This window comes from Egretta garzetta, unplaced genomic scaffold, assembly GCF_000687185.1.
Source record: "Egretta garzetta isolate BGI_Z169 unplaced genomic scaffold, ASM68718v1 scaffold98, whole genome shotgun sequence".
In the NCBI taxonomy this organism is placed as follows: Eukaryota; Metazoa; Chordata; class Aves; order Pelecaniformes; family Ardeidae; genus Egretta; species Egretta garzetta.
This window is the reverse complement of record NW_009260611.1, coordinates 1205215-1227967: the sequence shown is the minus strand read 5'-3', so window position 1 is coordinate 1227967 and position 22753 is coordinate 1205215. Positions and strand designations below refer to the sequence as shown.

Below are 22753 nucleotides of genomic sequence, written 5' to 3'. Positions count from 1 at the left end.
AATGTTTATTCATACCCTCAAATTGTCTTCTACTTAACTTACATTCTGAGCAGAAGTGTTTAAGTTAAACACACATCTTCACATTGCACTTTAGTGTTAGCTACTCAAACTGAAAACCTTTCCATAGAACGGAGCACTAGAAAATCACCAACAATACTCAGCAAATACTTTTAAGAGATTATGAAAGACAAGCAAGCAGAAGAACAAGTAGTAAACTGGAGAAAGGGTGATATAATAAGCTTCTCCATAAAGATACTGATCACCTCTGCCTTGCAAGCTTTTCTTCAAGAAGAGTGGAGAGTAAGCAACTGCCTTCTATTAATTTCTTATGTACTCATCACCAAAATATTACCCTATACAACAATCGTGATATATAAATTATTATTTGTACTAGTTAAAAAGTTTTTTTGTGCAGTAGTTGAGACCATTTTATAACTGCTGAATGTTAATTATTTTTCTAGTGTATATAATTTTATTTACTTGGGCCTATTTTCTCCCTCCTATGGACAGGCTTCTAGTTGGCAAGTTTGCAGAGCAGGCAAGGAGTGGAAAAAACAGGACTCCTACAGCCATGGACTCTAACCAGAAGAACTTTGTTTCCAGCCAGTGCAGGGACTTCGCTCCTTCTGCCATGACAATATTGTTTGTTATAAAGCAGTTGGCTCTTTGCCGGCCAATACACTCGTACAAGGTGGGTTTCACTGTCACCAATGCCAACTGAACTTCTAAAGCCCTACCAGAACAAAATGGGTTCGATACCTCTGTAGCAGCATAATAAATGTCTGCAAAAGATGCAGATCATTACTGAAATAATATTAGAGAGGGTGTAATTGGAGTACATGGCCCTCCAGGTAAGCATTAATTGTCATGATGGGTTAAGTTGAGCTTCAGTTTTGTACACTTACATTTAATTGTCTATGATGTAGGTGTCACAGATGAGCTAGAGGCAGAATTTACTTGCCTAATTATATATACCTACTGTCATCTAAAATGCCCTTGTACATCCTGCCTGGTCTCCAGCTGCCACGATCAAAGGAAATGTCTCCTGTAGGTACAGCGATACCATGTGGTGTCTTACATACCACAAGCTGTTTCAAACACTGCTGGTTGCTTATGTTTAAGCATCTGAACTCAGCCACAGTATTCAAGGGAGCTGAGCGAGCCATTGAGCTCATCCTAAAGTAGACAAATGCATTTGGTCGGCAGAAGAGCTTTCTGCATGCCAGGACTAGGTGTTTCTTTCAAGGTGAGATGAATCATGCTTTAGGCTGCACTGACTGTGTTGACTGGGGGTTCAGTTCAGTTGTCTGAACACAGGCATCTAGAGTCATCTGTGACCCTGTGGGGTATCTGAGATGCTTTGCTGATCATGACTTTCCCCAGGCATTTGCTCTTCTACAGACAGAGAGAGGGTCTGCCACTATTTTGTTCTACCACATGGGCCAGAAAATGTCTGAACTGCATCAGTATGAGGTCAAACATACCAAATTGTTGGAAAATGACAATTCCTCAGCTGTTGGGTAGGATTAGCTTATTCTCAGAGTTTTTAATTTTTCCTGAAATACCATAAATCACAGACATTTGCATTCTGCTGCATTATATTTTAGTGGAAAACTGTGAGGTTTTCTTACAAATTGTTACTGACCCTTTCCTAATTCACATAAATAAGAAGTAAAATCAAATACTTCACTATATTGTACATAAAAACCTGCAAAATATTCTTTGTGTATTTTGAGCCTGATAAAGTCTGTTTCTTACGGTATAAACTTTTCAATATTTCACATTGATCTTGTTCTGTCTAAAAATGTTTAAAAAATTATCTCAGTACGCAAAGTATTACTAATTTATCCTTCACGCTAATAGTATCGTTTAATTCACAATTTTAATAAATTAATTTGAAGCAAAGCAGGCATGAAACTCCTCTCACTTATATCAATTTTACCCTGAAATAACCTCAATGACTTTAATGGATTTGCTTTTGAATTGTACTACAGTGTGAAGAAGAAACAGGCAATATGTCTTTCTACAATATCTGCTAAAGTAAACAATTATCCTTGCAGTGTAAAGATTAATATTGGGTGACTCAGAATATACATTTTAGCATAATAATTTCAACTTGCATATGAATGATTTTTACTTACTTTGAGCAGAGATAGACAGTTTCCAAATCAGTTAACAATTATGCAGTTTTTCATATCTTTGTTAAACATGCTTTTCTATTAAAGTTTAGCATCCCTTGGGCAAACAATAATTATTTGATATGGCTTCCTGGATAAACAAAGTTGTTATTTCAATTAGGCTAAAAAGTAAAAAACCTAAAATAAGACCCTCAGGCGTAAACAAAATTTATTAACACAGTTATTATAACTTAACTTTGGCTTTGAAACACTAATTGTATAGTTACTACCACATTTGTCATTTTGCACAGTGAAATAATATTAATATATCCATTCAAATTAAGACCTCAAGATTTCAGAGGACCAGCAATTAGCAAAAGTTAAACATGATAGCTGCAATCAGGTTAAAAATGTTAAAAATGTAATTGAAAACAAGTTGTAGAATAATTTCAGTATTTCCTTTGATGGACTCTTCCACTTGAAGAGAAATCACACCTTGACATAACTGTTTTAATGCAACCTTACACCTGGAAAATGAAGGTTCACTTTATCAGGTCATATGAAAGGAAATACCTTTTCATGTGATAACTTTGACATCTTACTGTGTAAATGAGTACTTCAGCGATTTGCAGAAATAGCCTAAGACAAACTTGTCTTTTGATAGATGACATTTTAAATATACTACAAATATCATCCTGTGACATATGTGCTACAGACAGAGGTGAAATACAGTGGCTTTCACTTTGAAAGATAAAACCTTATAAAAATACCAGAGCATGCCTAAAACATTTTCACAAATAAAATTCAATACAACTCAAACTAGAATATCTAGAATTTTTGCAGCCTCAGTTAACAGTGTGCATTGGAAACGTTAAATAATTCAGAAAAAAATGCACCAATACAGTTCCAATCACTAACAGCTTTAAAATAAAATACTCACATAGAGATATATACATATTTATATATACGTATTATTATTTTGCTGTTAAAACTTCTTACTGATTAGTTATTGAAAAAGGTCAAAATATCTTCAGATTTCTATTTCCTACTGAGGTAAAACCAGAACTTGTGTTCACAGAAAATGGTGTATTTTAAAATGCCATTTTTATTGTGCTTTTCTTGTGTCTATTATTTCGGCATTTCTTAAACGGTTACAAACCTGTGACTCGAAGTTTATCTGTGCCAATTACAACCTCATTTTCATCCACTGTAAAAAGCGGCTTGCCGTCCTTTGAGTTGATCTGAAATTGCTGACCATGGAATTCTACCATTTTAGGTCCTGCAAAGCACAGTAGAATAATGGAATAGTTACATCAGTTTTCTTCAATTTTCTATATAAATTGCTAATAATTTGAATTGTGGTCTTAATAATTTGGTGACTCATTCAAGTACATTAACACATTAACATTACACCCAGATATTCTGAGGATTGTGGCCCTGTAAGTATGAGAATTGGGTAAGTCTATTTACATGATCTAATTTGCTGTTCAAAACTGTGCCTGGAGTCATGCTTTCAAGCTGGGTTTCCAGGGAATTTAGGAAATCCCTCATGAATTGATCAAGACAAACAAACATGTTCTTGGTGTAGAAACTGCTAAGATTCTTTGATCAGTCTTTTTTTTTTTAACATAGAAACTAATTATCAAAGTCTTTGCAGCATCATCCCTTTTATTTAGGAAGGCTCAAATGCTTTAAAATGACAAACATCCCACATCAGGGCAGCATCCTCAGCTCTTCAAAACAAATGCCAGTTTAGCTCCACATATCTAACAAATGTTACAATCATGTTCTTAGAAGAGTTTCAAAAAGCTGTGAGAGTATTTGCAATTGGATCTGGAACTCCAAAAATTAAAATAATTGTGTGCAAGAGAGTCTTTACGTATTACCAAATCCCTAATTCAGTAAAATAATCTGTTCTACAGTGTCGGCTTGGTAAGTGGATATAAAACAAACCCTTAATGTTCCCCTTTCTAAGAACCATATCAATTAAAAATGTACAACACGAAAGTTTGAGTATCTATTTCATAGAACCATAGAATCATTTTGATTGGAAAAGACCTTTAAAATCATCGAGTCCAACCATTAACCTAGCACTGACAAGTCCATCACTAAACCATGACCCTAAGCACCTCATCTACCCATCTTTTAAATACCTCCAGGGATGGGGACTTGACCACTTTCTTGGGCAGCCTCTTCCAATGCTTTACAAGCCTTTTGGTGAAGATTTTTTTCCTAATATCCAACCTAAACCTGCCCTGGCACAACTTGAGACCATTTCCTCTTGTCCTATCTCTTGTTACTTGGGAGAAGAGACCAACACCCACCCCTCTACAGTAAAGTGGGACAAGGATTGTCCTATAGATAATAATTATAAAAGAATGATATGGATAATAAATGATGCATTTTAAATCTTTAGAGGGAAATGCTAAGGTAAACAAAAGTCAATCATATGTTTTATTCGTGCTAGAGATGAGACATGTCAGTATATGTGGAACAACTTTCACAAAGCAAAACCAGGCTTCTAAAGAAACGTGGATAAATTTATGTAACGAAAAGGAGCCATTCATTTCTCTTAGTTGTATTTCACAATACACATGCACTAGCTATACTGCAATAACATTAATCGTATTGTGATCCCAGTAAGATTAATTTTCAGCTCATAAACAGCAGCCAAATTCAGTACCTGAAGCTTTAATCTCCTAATTCCTAAACACATTTTGTTTACAACCCTAGTATGTTAACTACATGTAAGTCAACTAATACTATGTAATCATATTTGTTGATAAAATCCTACAATTAAAAATGTAACATGACTGAATGCAGGTTATAGAGAGCATTTGAACTGTTCTCCTATTGCTGCCAGAGGCATCACAGGAATTCCCAGGTCAATCAGCTATCCTTGCTAATCAGGCTGACCAATAATTGCCCATTGTTTCTTTGTGCTTCCTCCTTTAACATGTCCATTTCTGATATAGACCTCGTATGTGATCATCACATCACGTACCTCTTGACACTGACCATGCCACTTTAAATGATGAAAAATTGTTCCAAACCCAATTGACCTATTGCCTGCAAAGGAGCACACTGCTGAACAGTATTCTTTTTTGTTTCTCCTCACTCTTGACTCCCCTGGGTGGTTTTCCAGGGAAGGAAAGTCTTTTGTTTAGTGAGTCCATTTCAGTGAAAAAGCATTTAAATAAATTCCCTCCTACCGAGGAATTCCCTCCGATCCAACCTTTGAATTCCAGGCCAATACAAGGACAAGACAGCAAAGAATCTTCTATCAAAAATAGGGCCTGCCATAAAATACATATCCACAAAGACTTAACATCAATGAAATTGGTAACATGTAGGCAGACTCTTCAAATCCAGTTAGTTCGGTCAAGTACTAAGCACTTTTAGTGTGTCTTTAGATCTTTCAGGAGAACAGGCTTTCCAACACTGAAGTTATTTATTTAGCTTCAGATCTTTTCTTTTCTTACTCTCTTCCGCTATCCATCATGTTTGATAACCTATGGCTGTCACCTACTCTGTATGCTTCACTCTTCTCCTACCACCTAAAATCATTGAAGTGTTGAATATAAGCCAAAATTCTGAGTGCTTTGGGGTATTGCTATGCAATTTCATTTTTTTAGTTGATTTTTATTATATTAAAACACCTTACTTAAAATAAGACCTCATTAAAAGTGTATTAAAAATGTAATACTCCTACAGATTCAGTTCTCATTCCATGAGTAATACAATACCAATAAATGTAAAGTCATTACTTTAAGAAGCATAAAATCAGTCATATTTTCATATGGAATGGTATGGAAGTACTTGATGGTCTTTTATTAGAACAAGCACATTATTACAGAGAATATGCAGCATGTTGCATATATACATTTTATGTCCATATGGTACATCTCACATCACCTTTAAAAACATGTCTAATATATTAATAGGGCACTTAGAATCATAGAATCACTTTGGTTGGAAAAGACCTTTGAGATCATTGAGTCCAACCTCCAACCTAACCCTGCCATCCCACCACTAAACCATGTCCCTAAGCACCTCATCTATCCTTCTTTTAAATACCTCCAGGGAGGAGGACTCTACCACCTCCCTGGGCAGCCCATTCCAGAGCCTGACAACCCTTTCAGTGAAGAAGTTTTTCCTAATGTCTAGCCTAAACCTGCCCTGGCACAGCTTCAAACCATTCCCCCTCGTCCTATCATCTGTTACCAGGGAGAAGAGGCCGACCCCCACCTCCCTACAGCCTCCTTTCAGGCAGTTGTAGAGGGCGATAAGGTCTCCCCTCAGCCTCCTCTTCTCCAGACTAAATAACCCCAGTTCCCTCAGCCGCTCCACGTATGACTTGTGCTCCAGACCCCTCACCAGCTTGGTTGCTCTCCTCTGGACATGTTCCAGCAACGCAACATCTTTCTTGTAGTGAGGGGCCCAAAACTGAACACAGTATTCAAGGTGCGGCCTCACCAGCACCGGGTACAGGGGCACGATCACTTCCCTACTCCTGCTGATCACACTATTCCTGATACAGGCCAGGATGCCTGCTCCTACTCCTATTTCCTCTTTTTCTCTCAGCTCTCCTTTCATGTAATGGATGCAACAATTAAGCTTTCCCAGATCAAAGTAAGGATGCCATATTGTCAGCACTTCTTATACTTTATTGTTCTCTATGGTTGAAGATCAGTCTAGCGATCTTTTCAAAATTGGTTCTGAATGATCATTGCAGACACTGATCATGTAGACAGTGGCAACCCAACCTAGTGTTAGGTATTTAGGTGGTAGTACTTTCCCCCCTCAAAAGTGATTTAGTAAGTAAGTGTCTTTATCCATCTAGGCATTATCCTTACAAAATACTCTATTTAAATATAAAAAAATAAACCCATGAAATATTTCACTGTAAAATGGATTATTGCCTGTAGAAACCATGGCAGGAATAGGAGGTCATGTTTCTCACACAGTGACTTAAAAGACTATGGTGTCACCTTTTCTCTCAGGCCTAATGAATCTAGAATTTGTTGCATGATGAATAACTCCAACAGGAAAAGTTGAAGCACACAGTCCTCAGACAGGTAAGGTGAAAAGGAAAGTACTGAAGGAGATGAGGCATGATAATTTGAAACCCTGTATGCAGAGAGCAGCTGATCTGAGTCTCTTATCCCTGAGCGAACACTTTAACCACTCTATCTTCTGTATAATCAATAATTCTTCTTCCTCCGATTATTTTTTTTTTTAAAAGAAAGCTGCAAGTGTATTTTCATAAGGTCAACTCCAGCACTGTGTTTCAGGAGTATTCTATGCATATCTACTGGATCTGGGTAGAGGACAATGTGAGAGGACTAATTAAACAGATGGGGCATGCATGACTCAGTTGCCAAGATAGCTGTCTAGTGCCATTATATGTACTTCGGTGTTCCCTGCCTGGCCTCCAGCTTATTTTATATGCCCTAGAGTATTTAAGACTTCTACATTGGCCTAGATGGTCTGACCTGGGGTCTGTAAGCGACCTGAACCCTTCCAAAGTGTCAGCTTAAGACTGGGCAAGACAGAGTCACAGAAGAATGCAAGTCAGAGGTCACCTCTGTAGGTCACCTAGTCCTACCTCCTACTCACAGCAGGGTCAGCTTGGTTGGAAGTTAGATGAAGGTCTTGTCCAGGTGGAATTTTAATACCTCTGAGTCAGGGGAGTCAACAGCCTCCCTGGGCAACCTGTTCCCATGGTTAGTCATTCTAACAGTGGTATTTCCCCTGCTTCTATCCAGTTGCATTTTGTCTCACCATAACCTATGACCGTTGCCTCTTGCCCTTTTGCTGTACACCTCTGAGAAGAGGCTTCATCTTGTCTCTAACCCTCCTAGAAGCCAGCAAAAATCAGAAGCCCCCTTTAAGACTTCTTTTCTGCAGGTTAAAGAAACAAAACTTCTTCAGCCTCTTGTACTTCATGTGCTCCCACTCCCTGACCATCTTAATGGCTCCCTGTGGGAGTCTCCCCAGTTTGCACATTGCTCTGTCATACAGTATCGCAGTATTGTGTGACGCAGCCTCCCAGGAGTGGAATAATGCAGCCCAGCGTGCTATTAGCCCTCATTGCCACAAGGGTACACTGCAGATACATGTTCAAGTAGTTCACCAGGATGAGGGGCGTGTCTTCTTCTGCAGACCTGCTGCAAAAAGATAGGGACCGAGCTCCTTTTTTGGCCACTAACTGCCATAGCGAGTCTTGTTAGCTTTAAGAAGAAAGTTCTGTTGCACTTGAAATTACTAGGGTTTTAGATGTACTTAACCATCCAAATTCTGTAACAGATTACAGTCACCAAAAAATTCAGCTATTTTAAGCTAACCTTTACAAACTCATCTAGCATTAACCAATGCCAATAATTCCATCTTCTTATTACTTTAAAGGAAGAAAGTACAGGAACTGTCCTCACCTTTAGCAATAACTATTATCTTCAAATCATCATCCAATGACTTATGTTAATGCTTACTATACCATATGAACCAAAATCTGTTTGGGATCGCAAATTTACTGAAGTCTGTCGAAGTTGAGAAGGTTATAAAGCATTGAATAATTCACCCTTTTTTCACTTACTTACATTCCTTACTTCCATTGAAATAGAGAGATAGATAGATAACTAGAGATAGATGGAGATTACTCAGATGAGTAGTTGCTATCTGATGAGTGATAGGTATCCACTACCTGGTTCTTTTTCCAAATAAAAAATGATTTCCCAAACAGCTCTTTTTTTCAGAGTTAATCTCTGTAGACTTACATGCTTATTGCTTTTCTCTTCTTCTAGACACAGTTAGAAGAGAAGTGACAGTATAGGATTCAAATCCCCTTGGCCAGGTTCAATTTCTCCTTAACTGTGATCCTGGGATATTTAAACAAGTTGGCAATGCACACAACTACCTGATTAACTTCCAGAGGATGTTTAAAGTCTGGCTTAAGTCAGCATTGCTGACCCAGAACGTTATCACTTTATTCACAAAGATTATCATATTTGGGAACAGGGTGTGTAAATCTTGCTATGGTAAGCACCTTACTATACCTGGTACATAGATATCAGTGGTATTTTTTTGCAGAAGAGTATACTGTTCATTTGAGTCTCAATATTAAATGGTAGCTGTAATGACTAAATTACTTTTTTCATAAATAAGTTTTCACGGCGATATGCTTAGCTAGCTTTAATTTACATGTATATTGATTACTACTTACATCTTTCTGCTATTTGTTTTAATTATTTTCAACATTATATCAATTTGCATACACAATGATCTCACAAAAGACTAATAGCATATGCATTTAATATAGAACAGAAACACATCTGCCATGGATTAAAACAGGAAATTAGAAAAGTGGATCAGTTAAAAAGTCTGTAGGAAGTTTTAGCAGCCACCTGTCACTCTCTAAATTTTGCCTGAGCTGAGTCAACTAAATTTTACTTTTAAATAAAACTAGCATGTATGTCTTGATATGATCAGATTCACTGGTAGCCAAAATTTTTATATTTCTGGAAGTAAAATTCCCTACTTTAATCCCCTTGGAACAAATATTGTAAGTTCTTGATCATAGGAAGACTTAATCACCTCAAAAGTACTTCAATGAAGTTTGCAATTTATTTTTCTGTTAATTACTCCTATGCTGTATCTTTCCTTCTTATAACCCAGCTGGACAGCAATTAAAGTTGTGCAAATAATCATCTTCCTGCAGCACAAAGATCTTCAAGAAATATGGTCTGGCTTTTATCTTAAAGATAAGAAAGAACTTATTTGGACAAAAATGGAGTTTTTAATGAAAGCCTTCTGGGAAAAATAAAGAAGGAAAAGCTAAATGATTTTACAATGTCATTAATTAAGTCAAGTTTATGAAACTGGCTTCAGGGTTTTCCCTGTAAAAACACCATCAAACTCTTCTTACATACACCACGCTTCATTAACATTGTTTTCTTCCTATTACGTCTTTGATGAAAAAATACTGTCACTTGAAAATGAAATATCAAAATGCTGATAAGAAAACCAGAAATGATTTGACATTGGAAAGTAGTAGCTTACAGATGGCAATTAATGTTAATGAAGCAATATATTAGGTACTGACACTTATCTGTTTCCGTAGAATGTTGCTCCTGTTTGAAAAAAAGAGGGATGGGATGGGAGCACGAATGCTCTCATTGTAACAGCTGTTCAGATTAATGTGATGGACATGAAAATAGTCTCTAGGCAGAATTTTGACTGTGGTTCTACTTTCAGACTGCAGAAACCATTTTGACTTTTACCATATCCCTATGCTTTCTGAGTGGTGCTGATTTCATGTTGCAAAGTGCGGAACAGCTTCATAACACAGTTATCTAAATTAATTCCTTCTAGCTTTGAATACTTTAAACTGAACTCCTGACCTGAAGCTACTGATGTTACTGTTCCTTGATGTAAATGATTGCACTAGGAGGAGGACCAGCAGTCTGCTGTACTGGAATCTGTTCTCACAGACCTTGCATGACTTTGGAAGCCCCCTTCCTCTGTGGCTTTTTCCTCCTGAAAAAGACATATTACAAGGGTCTTCTGTAGGTTGAAGCCTCCTTACATGATCCTTCAGAAACTGGCCCTACTTTTCAGTAAAGATAGCTGGAAACATGCTCCTCTTCATCCACTTTCTTAATATTCAGCACTGGAACGCCACTGCAAAATCTGACTCTATTACATTCATCTGCTGGTAGGCTGTATATGTAAGCACATGTTTACTTAGGTGAAGCACCATTTACTGTTTGATACCAATGTTGTTCTTAAGTATTTGAATAATTGACTATATAGTCTATAAGTTTCTTTTACATATATTAAGTATTTGTTATCATTCATTATTGACAGAGTTTGATAATTTTTTACACTAATTTGCTTTATTACGGCTCAGAGTGTAAATCACAGGTGCCACATTTCTCTTTTATCCTAGGATTGAATTAGTCTCTGAAGTGGTAAGAACAGGAACCTTCGAGATGATGGTTAACAGCTTGCTTCAACTGCTTTCTTGGATTATCAAAGAAAGTTCTAGATATTTCAGTTTGAAGGTTGATGAGCAAGCTGTGATAATGACACCTGAATCTTTTTCATGATTTTAAAGACAGAAGCTATTCTAATGACAATAGTTACCAACTGCTCTGTAGACATCCTTGCCTTGCCTATAGGCATCTGTCTCCCCAGCTTTCTTAATTCCCCCTGACTATCAGTCCTGTACCTTCTCACATCTGCGCCTTGCTTAGATACCTTCCTTGCTGTCTGTTGGCCAACATCCTTTTTTAAAGTCCCATTTCTCCCAAAAGTATTCCCAAAGCAATCACATCCCTGTAGTCCCTTAACAACATGTCCCATTTCCTTTCTAGCTTTAATTTTTTAAAATTATTTACTTCATTTTAATATTATTTTCTTTGGTCATATATGAGTTCTAAATGATTTTAAAGAGTAACTCAAGCAAAATGTGTACCTTCATCATCCAGAGAGATACTGAAGTCAAAAACCAGTAGAGCACAGAATTGGTTTGGTTTTTTAGTTATGATCCCTATTATTTTGAAAGTATTCTTTTCCTCAAGCAGTTAAATGTATTTGCATTCATTGATGCTTCTGAAAGCAGTGTAATTATCAAACAGTCTGAAACACAACAAGATCTACAGCATTTTTGAAGAGCTACAATGTCCAGATAACTCCTGCAAGAGGCAAGTCAGCAGGTAAACTGAGGAGCACATAGAAACTTTAAAATAAGAGCGTTCATGGTGGAAGTTGCTTGCATTTGATGTCATTTTAGTATACCTGTGATTCATGAGGGAAACCTTTTTCATTCTTGCATAACATGTGCCTGTTATCCTCATGTGAGGAATTTCATAGAAACTCCTCAAGTAAAGATTTGTTTCACATCTCTGTATTTAAATCACTCTTAGTAACTCCTTAAAGTATTTTAACGGATCATTTGAATCACAGTCTTCTATGAGTTAAAAGGTATTTTTGTTACGACCTTATGAGTGATACTACATTGTCATCTTTGTAACGATCCCCTTCATAATGGCAACTACTCGTATTTATAAGATGAATAGACCATTAAGACATAATTCCAGCACACTGGCAACTGTGGAAGGCACCAATTCTTTAGCACAGGCTTTATATGAACTAAATCAGCCACGCGCGTATTTTTCACACTTCATAGAAGGGAAGATCATCTTACATGTATGCATTTTATGACTGGCTAAGGACAATGGCTAAAAATATCAAGCTATGTATAGATGGTCATTTACTTCAACAGACTGTCACTTACCCAGTCACTGTTGTTTGACCATATCTTTAGTTATTAACAGAGTACCTTACAGTATTAAGTTCTTACTGCTTTTTCAACACTTTGTTTTCAGTCTAAAATTAGTATGATTTAATATCAGTATTATTTAATGTTAGTATTTACAATGGTACAATTACACCAGACAGCACTTAAGACCAATTCTTAATGAATTCAATAAATGGAATTGCCAGTCAAAAAGAGATTACTTAAACATGAAATATTTAAAATAATATGCAAATGCACTTTAGCACTTCCTTTTGATGTAGTTTTTATTTTCCCAGGCTCAAATAATTATTTTACCCTCTTACCTAAGTATTTCTTGTAGTAGATCTGAAAAAAGCAAGCCAAAGTGCTGTCAGAACTTCCCTGCTTCAATGTTGAATTTGAATTGCTTTTATACACTGACCACTTTTAAAAGATCTGAGATGTAGGTCTTCCAGTGTAAACTTTGCTCCTTTCTATGGGTTTCCTCATGCATTGCCTAAGTCAGATACAGCCTCTCTACATGGCCAGACAACTTTTTGTCTGAACTACACCAAGTATTGGTGCTGGTCTCTTGTGAGACCTCACCTGGAGTCCTGCCTCCAGCTCTGGAGCCCTCAGCACAAGAAGGACATGGAACAGTTGGAACAGGTCCAGAGGAGGGCTACTAAAATGATCCGAGGGATGGAGCACCTCTCCTATGAGGACAGGCTGAGAGAGTTGGGCTTGTTCAGCCTGGAGAAGAGAAGGCTGCGGGAAGACCTGATTGTGACCTTCCAGTACTTAAAGGGGGCCTATAGGGAAGACGGGGACAATCTTTTTAGTAGGGCCAGCTGTGACAGGACAAGGGGTAATGGTTTTAAACTAAAACAGGGTGGATTTAGACTGGATATAAGGAAGAAATTCTTTACAATGAGGGTGGTGAAACACTGGAATGGGTTGCCCAGAGAGGTGGTGGAGGCCCCATCCCTGGAAACATTCAAGGCGAGGTTGGATGGGGCTCTGAGAAACCTGATGTAGTTAACAGTGTCCCTGCTTGCTGCAGGGGGGTTGGGCTACATGACCTCTAAAGGTCCCTTTCAAGCCAAAACATCCTATGATTCTATGATTGAGCTTTCCCTTGGGAAAAGGTTAAAGAGCTGTGAGATCGTAAGGTACAATAACACCGAACCCACATTACTGGGAATAGGGCCAGAAGACCCAAGTGACAAAAAAATAGAGGAACAGAATCAAACTACCAATAAGAAGAGAAAATACTAAAAATGGATGCTACTTGCTGCAAATGAATCACTATTGACAAGACAGTTCCCACCCAGCAGAACTCTCCCTGCTAAATGCCACAGTCTGTATTCTACAACACGGGTTTGCATTGACCCTTCTCTGTTTATCATGTCTTCAGTTCACACGTTTTCTTCAATCTAGATGTCTCTAGCTCTACCGAGCAGGTATTTTTAACTTTCTATTTCTTTAAGTCAGCACATTTCATCTCACTTTCTGTACTGCTCTTTGTTAATGCTCTCAGAAGAAGACCAAGTGGTGTCTGGGAAGGGGGAAAAAAGAAAAGAAAAGCTGGTCTCAGATTTGTTGTTATTTTTGCCTAAGGCTTAATTTTCCTAAGGTAAGATCTACACCCATTGGCTGGCACAACAACTAAAATATCTTTCCTTTCAGTAAAATATATCCTTTACACTGCTTTCAGCACTGAAGCTCTCTTCATTAACAGGAAAGATACACTATGGGTGAATATACCAGACTGCTCATTTATGGATCCCAGTTACATTACAGGTGCCAAACTCCAAACAAGCAATGAATCTGTATCACTCTTCAGTGCTGACATTTTTTCACCAACAAAGTTTCTTAATTGTTCATGCAGAAACGCTGTCTGAGAAGCAACGCACCTTCCACCTGCCAAAGGTATGTCATGTTTCCCGCTTGAAATACGGAGGTGCCTTATTTCCGTAAGGACACAGTCCCCTAAGTGCATCATGAGTATATTAAGATATGATGACAGAATTGAGTTCAGCAGAAATCAGAGCAGCTTTTTTCACTTTCATGCAAAAGCACCTATTAATGAAGGGGTCACGCAGATGACAAGTGCCTAAAGTCAATATAGCACCAAATATTCACAAATACCTTTATAGCACACCTTTTCTATTAGCAGTTCTAGGTCATGCAACCTGTCAAACAATTCATCAGGCCTTTGGGCTGCTATCTGGTATTATTTTACCTGTAAGTTTCTCCAACTTTGGCAGGGATCAGGTTGGACAAATTAGTGTGGTGGTCAGTGATCTGCTTTGCAGTTTGCCCTTCCCAAAGGACCTCCTGACAACTTCTCACCAGGCAGGACGGGCATGTGATCACAGTGCAGATACACATCTGGTCCCATGATGGGCATCCACAAACAGCAAGGGGCAGACAGAATCAACAGCATATGTGCCATGTCACAGAAATTTTTACCATGCGATGTGTTCATTTTTGGTCATGTCATCACTGTATAGTTAAATTACTGTACTAGAAGTACTGTACATTTCATATCCTTAATTATTATCAAAATGAGGTATGAATGCTACTATCATGTTTTGATAAATATTTAGGGAATTTTTTTTTTAAAGAGGAGTAATTCAGATCTTTATAAATAGCCTGAATTTGAAAAAAAAAGAGATTTGAAAACATTTAGAAGCCAAATTGTGATTAATTGTATAATTATACATTTTAAGGGGAATAGCTTTATAGGTTTATAACTTTATAAGTTATAAATTATATTTTTTATTTGAAGTTTATTTGAAAACAGTGAAGCTTACAAAATGTTCAATGAATTGATATGGTAATTCTTCAAACAGGAATTGCCACAGAAGTTGCACAGTCTCATCAGCATGGAAGAATTGCTCATTAGTGCTCATCTGGGTCCCAGTCTAGTAAACTACTTAGGCATAGCAGGTTAGTCTTACAGTTAAATAAGTAGGAATTTATGATTTGCTGCATGAGAATCTTAGAAGAAACAAGTTAATAAATTGCTACATTTTTCTCCAAAGTCAAATAAAGGTTGAAAAATATTAACAAAACCGAGAAAAATTCTCTTGTAGCTGACACATATTATTGCCATTCTTGCCTTAAAAATACAATTTAAAGACTAAGGTATGCTTATTCTGCCAAGATCTATCACCTTCAGCTGTCTAGATCTATTGATTTCACTCAGTAAACCAATGTATCTTGCTACTACCAAATAGAGTAAAACATATACATTTCAGAGTTGTGAACTGGCATTTTTTTTAGGACATCTGCTTAAATGTATTAGTCTCTGGAATACTATGAAATGAGGAGAGACATACAGACCTCTCCAACCATGTTCTCCTGTTGCATTTTCTTAGAAAATGATTTGCAACTATCAAAAGATATTTATACAAGAAAAAAGAGTAACTTCTGCAGAGGCCTTTCTTGCATAACTCTGCAATAAAGAAGTGCTTAAAATATTTAAAGAACTAATGCTTAACTGAGAAACTGAAAACATACTGTTGGTACTTATTGAGTGGCAGCTGGACAACTCAAATATGGCCATAACAGTAAAAAATAATCACGTGTTTAGTGCTTTATATCCTCTAAGCTCCTCGCAAATATTCATTACAATGTTTCCAAAACAGTGAACGAGGAAAAATAACTTAGACTTACCCACATTTAATCTGCCTGTGACCTCCCCATTTGAATTGCGAGCATTCACAGTCACATTGTGAGTAGACTGGAGAAGCAACGATGAGTCCTGAAGTATGGAGAAAAAAAACCCCATAGATTCAGCAGAATAATTAGAATTGTTAACAATTTTCAAAATTTGCTCTAGTATTTATATTAACTCAGTCACTGAAAGAGCTTTGCAGCTACAAAACCATGCACAGATGTCATCAAATAATTTGGGCAGATATTTTTGATTACTTCAATTATATCAGGTTTAAAATAAGTATTATAGAGAATACTTCAGGTGAACAAAATCTGTGTTACTGGCCCAATGAACATGGTTGCTAACATTTGATCTTTTGGAAAAAATGCTTTAGTACTAGATTTACTACATTCCAATACATAATTGAGACTCCTGGAAGACAGTCATTTCATTGAGGTGCGAGTACCCCACTTTGCGAATTTATACTGTTGTATTAACTTGGTGAGAAATGTGCATGTGCATTCCACTTCCTCAATGGCCCATGCAGCCTGGTGTGCTGTGGCTTGGTTTTGGCACCTGGCACTGACTCTCCTGGCAAGGAAAGCCAGACAGTGGTTGATGGAGAAAGTGGCAAGTTGACTAGCTCAAAGCTGAATTTAATAGATGACAGTACAGATACAAGAGTGTCAGTCTAAATTAAATCGTCTCCCTGTCCACCATTCAGAAGGATGACAGAAGTATATCAGCAGACTGAACAGCATCACCTGCTTGTCCATGCCCTTGCACCATGATCTGAGTTTAATACACTCTGTGCTGTTCCACATCTGGTGTCCCAGTATACAAAATCACATCTGAAGGTCACAAAGCAACGCCACTCATATTCAACTCTCCTTACAGGTTGCATCACAGCTAGGACATTTGCAGTGCAATGAGAGCCTTGTGCCTACCCATCATTCTGTGCTACCTGTGGAAGCTAGGGCATGCTGAGCAGGTGTAATTGGTATCTTCATTCAGCCCTTCAACCTCACCACAATCCACATTAGCTATGATAGGCAATTCAAAATTTCATGTCATTCTTAGACTGTAGCCAGTGTGGAATCACTTCACCAAAACTAAAGCATCCCCTTGTGCTAACTCACGGCTTGGTGTCATGCTTGTTGAACTCCTCCCAGGTGATGTAATTTCCATTACTTATTCCCAGACCTTCAACTCAAACTTTCCATACTTCAGGCCTGTTGGAGCCTCCCCAAGCTTCTCCTTGTCTTGAAGAGCAGATGAGTAACTGTTCTGAAAGACCTTGCTGCCCACTGTGCTCCATCAGACTAGACAGATGGACAGTAATGAAAGTTCATGGCAAAAGACCTGGCAGGGGTCATTTGGAAGTGTTTCAAAACTTTGTGAGGAGGGCATTGAGTGGGTTCTTCGTATGTTTTTCCTCAATTCACCACCTGAATTGTCTTTAAATGCAGCTGATTTTCAGGGACATCAACCTGCCCACTGTCTTTACTTGATTTTAAGTATCAGAAAATTATCTGGGGACAAAAAGTCTGATCATACTCTTTTGGATCAGCAAACTAGCCACACCAGTAGACATAAAAAGAGGGGAGGAAGGTTTCTGCAGTACAGGTGCTTTCATACTAAAGAATACTCTGTATCTGAAGGACAGGCACCTAGTAACTGATAACAGTGCCTGAGCAGATCTCATTTGCCAAGTATCAGAGAATATGTAATATGCAGAGGATATTAGCAAGCTGCCTGCTTGTGACCTCAGAGAGGATACTCATTCCTAGATAAGTGAGTTTTTAACTACCGGAATACTGTTAAAGATCAGTCTCTTCCATGTATATGGCTTCTAGTACTTCTGGACTCAGGAGAGACTGTGCAGCACCTTGAAGGGCTAACACCTGAAAATCACTCCCAAGTCATGTTCCCATTGTAACTTAATGCTTAGAGTATGAGATAAACTCAGAATTTTGAACACATTTTACACGAAGAATTTTACTACAAACGCTTATCTAATAACAGTGGTAGAAGCAATACACAGTTTGGAGTCCAACTTGCGCTTTTTTTAAAAAAAAGGGTATCTCACAAGTAGGAAGGTAGGCTATCTCAAAAGAAATCACTAAGTGAGCAAAATAAATTAATCTCATTTTGTAAATTACGTCAGGAGAAAGTGAAAGCTGACAGAATTAACACAAGTAATGAAAAGTCTTAGGACAAAGTAGGCAGTGTATTAGAATGAACATTTAACGGTAGCAACTTAGTACGAAGTGGAAAAGGAAGGTCAACAAAAGATCAGGTAAATATATTACATTTAAGTACATATGCTAAATGACCCACAAATCTGGACATCTTTATCACACTTATTTGACTGCCGCTCGTTGATTTAAAAATAAGCTAGTAATTTGTAGTATCGAATGTAAGTGCAAGTAAACTGTATTCTAAACTTGCAGCTTCCACACGTGTTGTTGACTAATTAAAATCTAGTAACATGTTTATCAATGCTCATCTTTTATCTTTCCATGAATATGCATTAGCTGAGATGCAACAGTGTTGCCCACAACTCTGTGTTGGACTTATAATGAAGGCATAAACTTGTAATAGGCTCCAGAGATGATTCACAGCAAGTAGATTTTCTGCTACATATTTTCTTAGCAGTTTGGAGACCTCATTAGGTGAAAAAAGCTGTTAGGAGACTGCAAGGAGAAAACTATTAAGGCAAGGGAGAAAGCTGCTATGATAGCTGTGAGTGGCCCAATTCTCTAGCAGACAAACTTAGAAAAAGAAATCGTAACAAATAAGCAACTTCATGAGAATAAATATATAGATGGCACTCAGGAGATCAAGCTACAGGCAATTAAGCCTCTAGAGAGTTCAAATATTTTAAAAGGCAAGCAAACAAATAAACAAAACACCTCTGATGAATTATCAGTTCGTAGGGGGCAGAGACATGCAGTAGCCTGAAGGCTCTAATTAATGCATGCTATAATGATCGCAATGGGTCATTAGACAGCTAAGCTTATATTAGATGCTGCCACACCTCTTTCTTCCTATATTGTACTAAACGTATTAAGAGCTGGAAGGAATATTAATAAGAGCACGAATGGTAGCTTAATATTGCGTAACTATTTTGGGGGGCAGAGGGAGTTCTTAAGTATTAGCTATGCTGTCTTAAAAAGTTACATGTCTTATTGGATAAACAACCTCAAGGGAAATCCATTTAAGGACATAAATAGTTTTCCCACTGCTTGTGAGGCAGAAAAGAATACAGCATAAGAAACAAAATGGAAATACAGATTTAGCAATGGAATTTCACCATCTAAGTAAGAGCTGTTCCTGCTACTGGAAATACTTGTTGCAGAAAGAGAGAAGAAGAAAGGCTTAATAGATGTAAAATATGTTGGCATTGCCTAAATTTCAGTAATGGAGCAGTTTAACAACCTCATCCAAAATCCTATATCAACCATGTTTTGTGATAAATTTATTTACATTTTCTCTTGCTGTAGTGATACAAACATTAACTTTTTCTCTACTTTCAGAAAGTTCTCATAGCTGGTTATTTCTTATAATGACTTAGTGAGGATGCTTACATGTTTGAAGCCATATTCAGCTTTTACTCTCATTGAATTTTACTTTATTCAATGAAATGTCCCATTGACACTGTTCATAAAACATGGCTTTATTTTGTGAGAGTTTAGATTACAAATAGTTCTGGAAAATATTAATTTTGTTGGCTAGAAACAGATACTGCTCTACAAAAAAATCACCTGAATAAGTTTCAGAGTTCACCTGGATGATTAAAAACTAATTCAGATTCTCTCTGTCTTCCTCTAAAGCCAGGACTTCAATAAAAATCTTTCATACCATACCCATTCTCAGTGCCATTTTAAAGTTAATCTGCTTGACAAATATCTTCTTTGACAAAATATGTTATTCCTTTTTTACCTCAATAATACATTTTTCTATGTAAACAAGATTCAATCCTAAATCTTTCCATTGTCTTGTAGATTTTATATACATAAATATAAAAAGATATCATACATATAGTATTGTTGTACTTGAAGTGACAACCCCCAACCTTTATTAGAGAAATTGTAACTTTTACAAAAAGATCCTATAATTTTACAGATATTTAAACTATTCCATAATGGATGAATAAACAAAACAAGCAGTTTCACAGGGAAGCCTGCATTAAAAAATAATCTTGGTAAAAATAATGAACAACTTTCTACACACTCAAAATTTTAGCATTGCTTACATGCAATGACCTTTATAATTCCTTTTTGAACTATTTGTTATCACATGCCTAAGAGAAAAAATGTTAATTCTGCAATAGCATCAGAACATTGACCAAATGATCATACTTGTAAACTATGCAAAAATTTGTGCATGTATATGTATACACACACATACACATGCAATGTATTTCCATGACAGGTGCCTGGACTTTGCTTAAATTCAACAGTTCATAAGTGCATTGATTTTACTGAGAGATTATTTGCTTACCACTCGAGAATGGATTTCTTTGGCATAAAGAGGGAATAAGAATTCCGATTCCCCTTCCAGACGAAGGCCTTCTTTCGTAACACGCAGGTGTCCCATTCCAGTCTGAGGAGAAGATGCAAGAATTATGCACATTTTATTATTGTTGCTGTATTTATTTTCTGTTCTTTTCATAAACTGGAAATTTCCAGAGCTGCCTGCCTCCAGTCTGTTGATAAAAATACCCATACTATGCACCTAAAATTTCGAGAATTCCTCATTTCTTCCATAAGTATTTTAAGAAATTGTAGCTTTCAAGAAAAAGTTATTAAAGTTAGGATTTTTTTTTGAGGAAAAAATACAGTATTACAGTCATTAACTTAAAAAGAAGTGCATTTGTATTGGCTGTGCTGAAATACTCTTTGTACTTGCCTTCTAAAAATGTCATGAACAATAAACTTTAACACAAGTACTCACATAAAACAAACCTTATGTTAACATCTCAAGGTTTATTCTATGAATAATGTATTTTACAAGGAATGTAATTCTTCTAAGCCTATTGAAGAGACAAATAGGGATTTCTGTTTGCTTCTATTTTCAGTAATTACTTCTTTTTAATTAATTTTTCATTCCTTGATTTATTTTTTTCTCCTCTAATTTTAGGTCAAGGCTCTATCTCTCACACTACCATCTTCCTTTCTCTCTGCCACCTGGTTGTCGGTTTTTGTACCTTCCTTATTCTTAGTCACTCCCTCCCAATTTTAGCCCAGTTGTGCTTTCCAGCCTATGTCTTATTTCATTGTTCTTACTTTCTTTCATCATTATCATAGAATTGATAATGTGAAAAATGAGTGAGGAATTACTTCAGTAAGTACCTCTGGTGACTTGCAGGCTTCAGCTGCAAGGTATTTCACAGGTATTTAGCCAATTTGTAAAGGATTCACTCCTCCCCCTGCCATAAAAAGTGAGAGAAAACTTGGCAAAAAATTTGCAGCCTTACAGGTTGGCTGCACGTGAAAATATTTCAAGTCAATGGTGGCCTCAAACTACAAGGAGTAGGTGGGAGGGCTAAATAATAAACAATAAATCCAAACAGTATTTCCACTCTAAATGTTCTTCAGGTTGTTGTGCATGTAAGCAGAGAAGAAGAGATACATGATAGGCCACATCAGTAACCTGTTCATCTAATGAATTATGCTTACTACTGAAAAAGGTGTAAGTTTAAAAGACTCTAATTATTTTCAAATATGGTATGTTGTCACCAATAAGATTATATGCATTTTATATATATATACACACACACAAATAATGCTAAGTAACTTGTCAAACCAGCCTTCAGTGAAAAATGGTAGCTATTTTCTTTTAACAGGCTTGAAGAGAGACAAAGAGAGAAACGAGCTCTGCTTAAACTCCATAAGGTACGAAATATTCATGTCAGCAGTTCACTTCACTGGAGAGCACGACTGTGATTCCACCTCAGCAAGGATTTATTTCAGGAAGGAGGCTTTTAGAATAGCTATTTATGGAATCTGTTATTCGGTGTCAAATATTTTACTGCTTTGAAATACATAACGTACTGAATTTTCTCAGTGGAAGTAGATACAGTTTCTATATTCTAGACCATTGCAAAGGTTTTAAAAAGTACCTAGTATATACCAATGCATCTCATGAGAGAAAGCTAAAATAATACCGATGATGAGCCCCCTATGGCTTTCATAATCACAACTCCTAGGCAGCACTGAGTGATTTAGAAATAGGTTTTTCTAGTGAAGACTATGGACATTTTTTTCTAACTTGTAACACAAAACAGAGATCACTTCAACACCATAAAAACACACGGGGTTTAAGACAAACACTTTTGAAAAATATGACATGAAATACCAGGATATTCTAAAGAAATACCACCAACAAATGGCTCTGGTTTAATTAACTAAATTTAGGATCTCATTATTGCTCTGATCTCATGCCTTTTCTCATCAAGTGAAAGTAGATTATATTAACCATCAGGTTTAAACACAGTATGCATATTTTTCCTGAAATATAAGGAACCAAATGAACAGTATATTATACAGTAGGTATAAAAATGACATTGAAATTTAAGAAGGCAGAGGAAGAAGTAGCAATTAATTCTTGCTCTGAAGCAGACTGGGGAAAATTAACAAACTCCTGGGTGGCAATCTCTATCCTGCCTTTGGCTTTGCTAGGAAA

The 22753-nt window shown here is 36.9% G+C and overlaps 1 protein-coding gene across 1 annotated transcript in view; it reads right to left on the bottom strand.

Annotated features, from left to right (window-relative positions):
* SGCG (sarcoglycan gamma) overlaps positions 1-22753 on the bottom strand; it is a 75822-nt gene that overhangs the window by 36850 nt on the left and 16219 nt on the right. Inside the window, exons 2-4 of the mRNA XM_009644885.1 lie at positions 20570-20671; positions 16081-16168; positions 3277-3396 (exon numbers count right to left, since the gene is read on the bottom strand). Coding sequence (XP_009643180.1) covers positions 3277-3396; positions 16081-16168; positions 20570-20671 — 310 coding nt within the window. The remainder of the gene's footprint in view (positions 1-3276; positions 3397-16080; positions 16169-20569; positions 20672-22753) is intronic.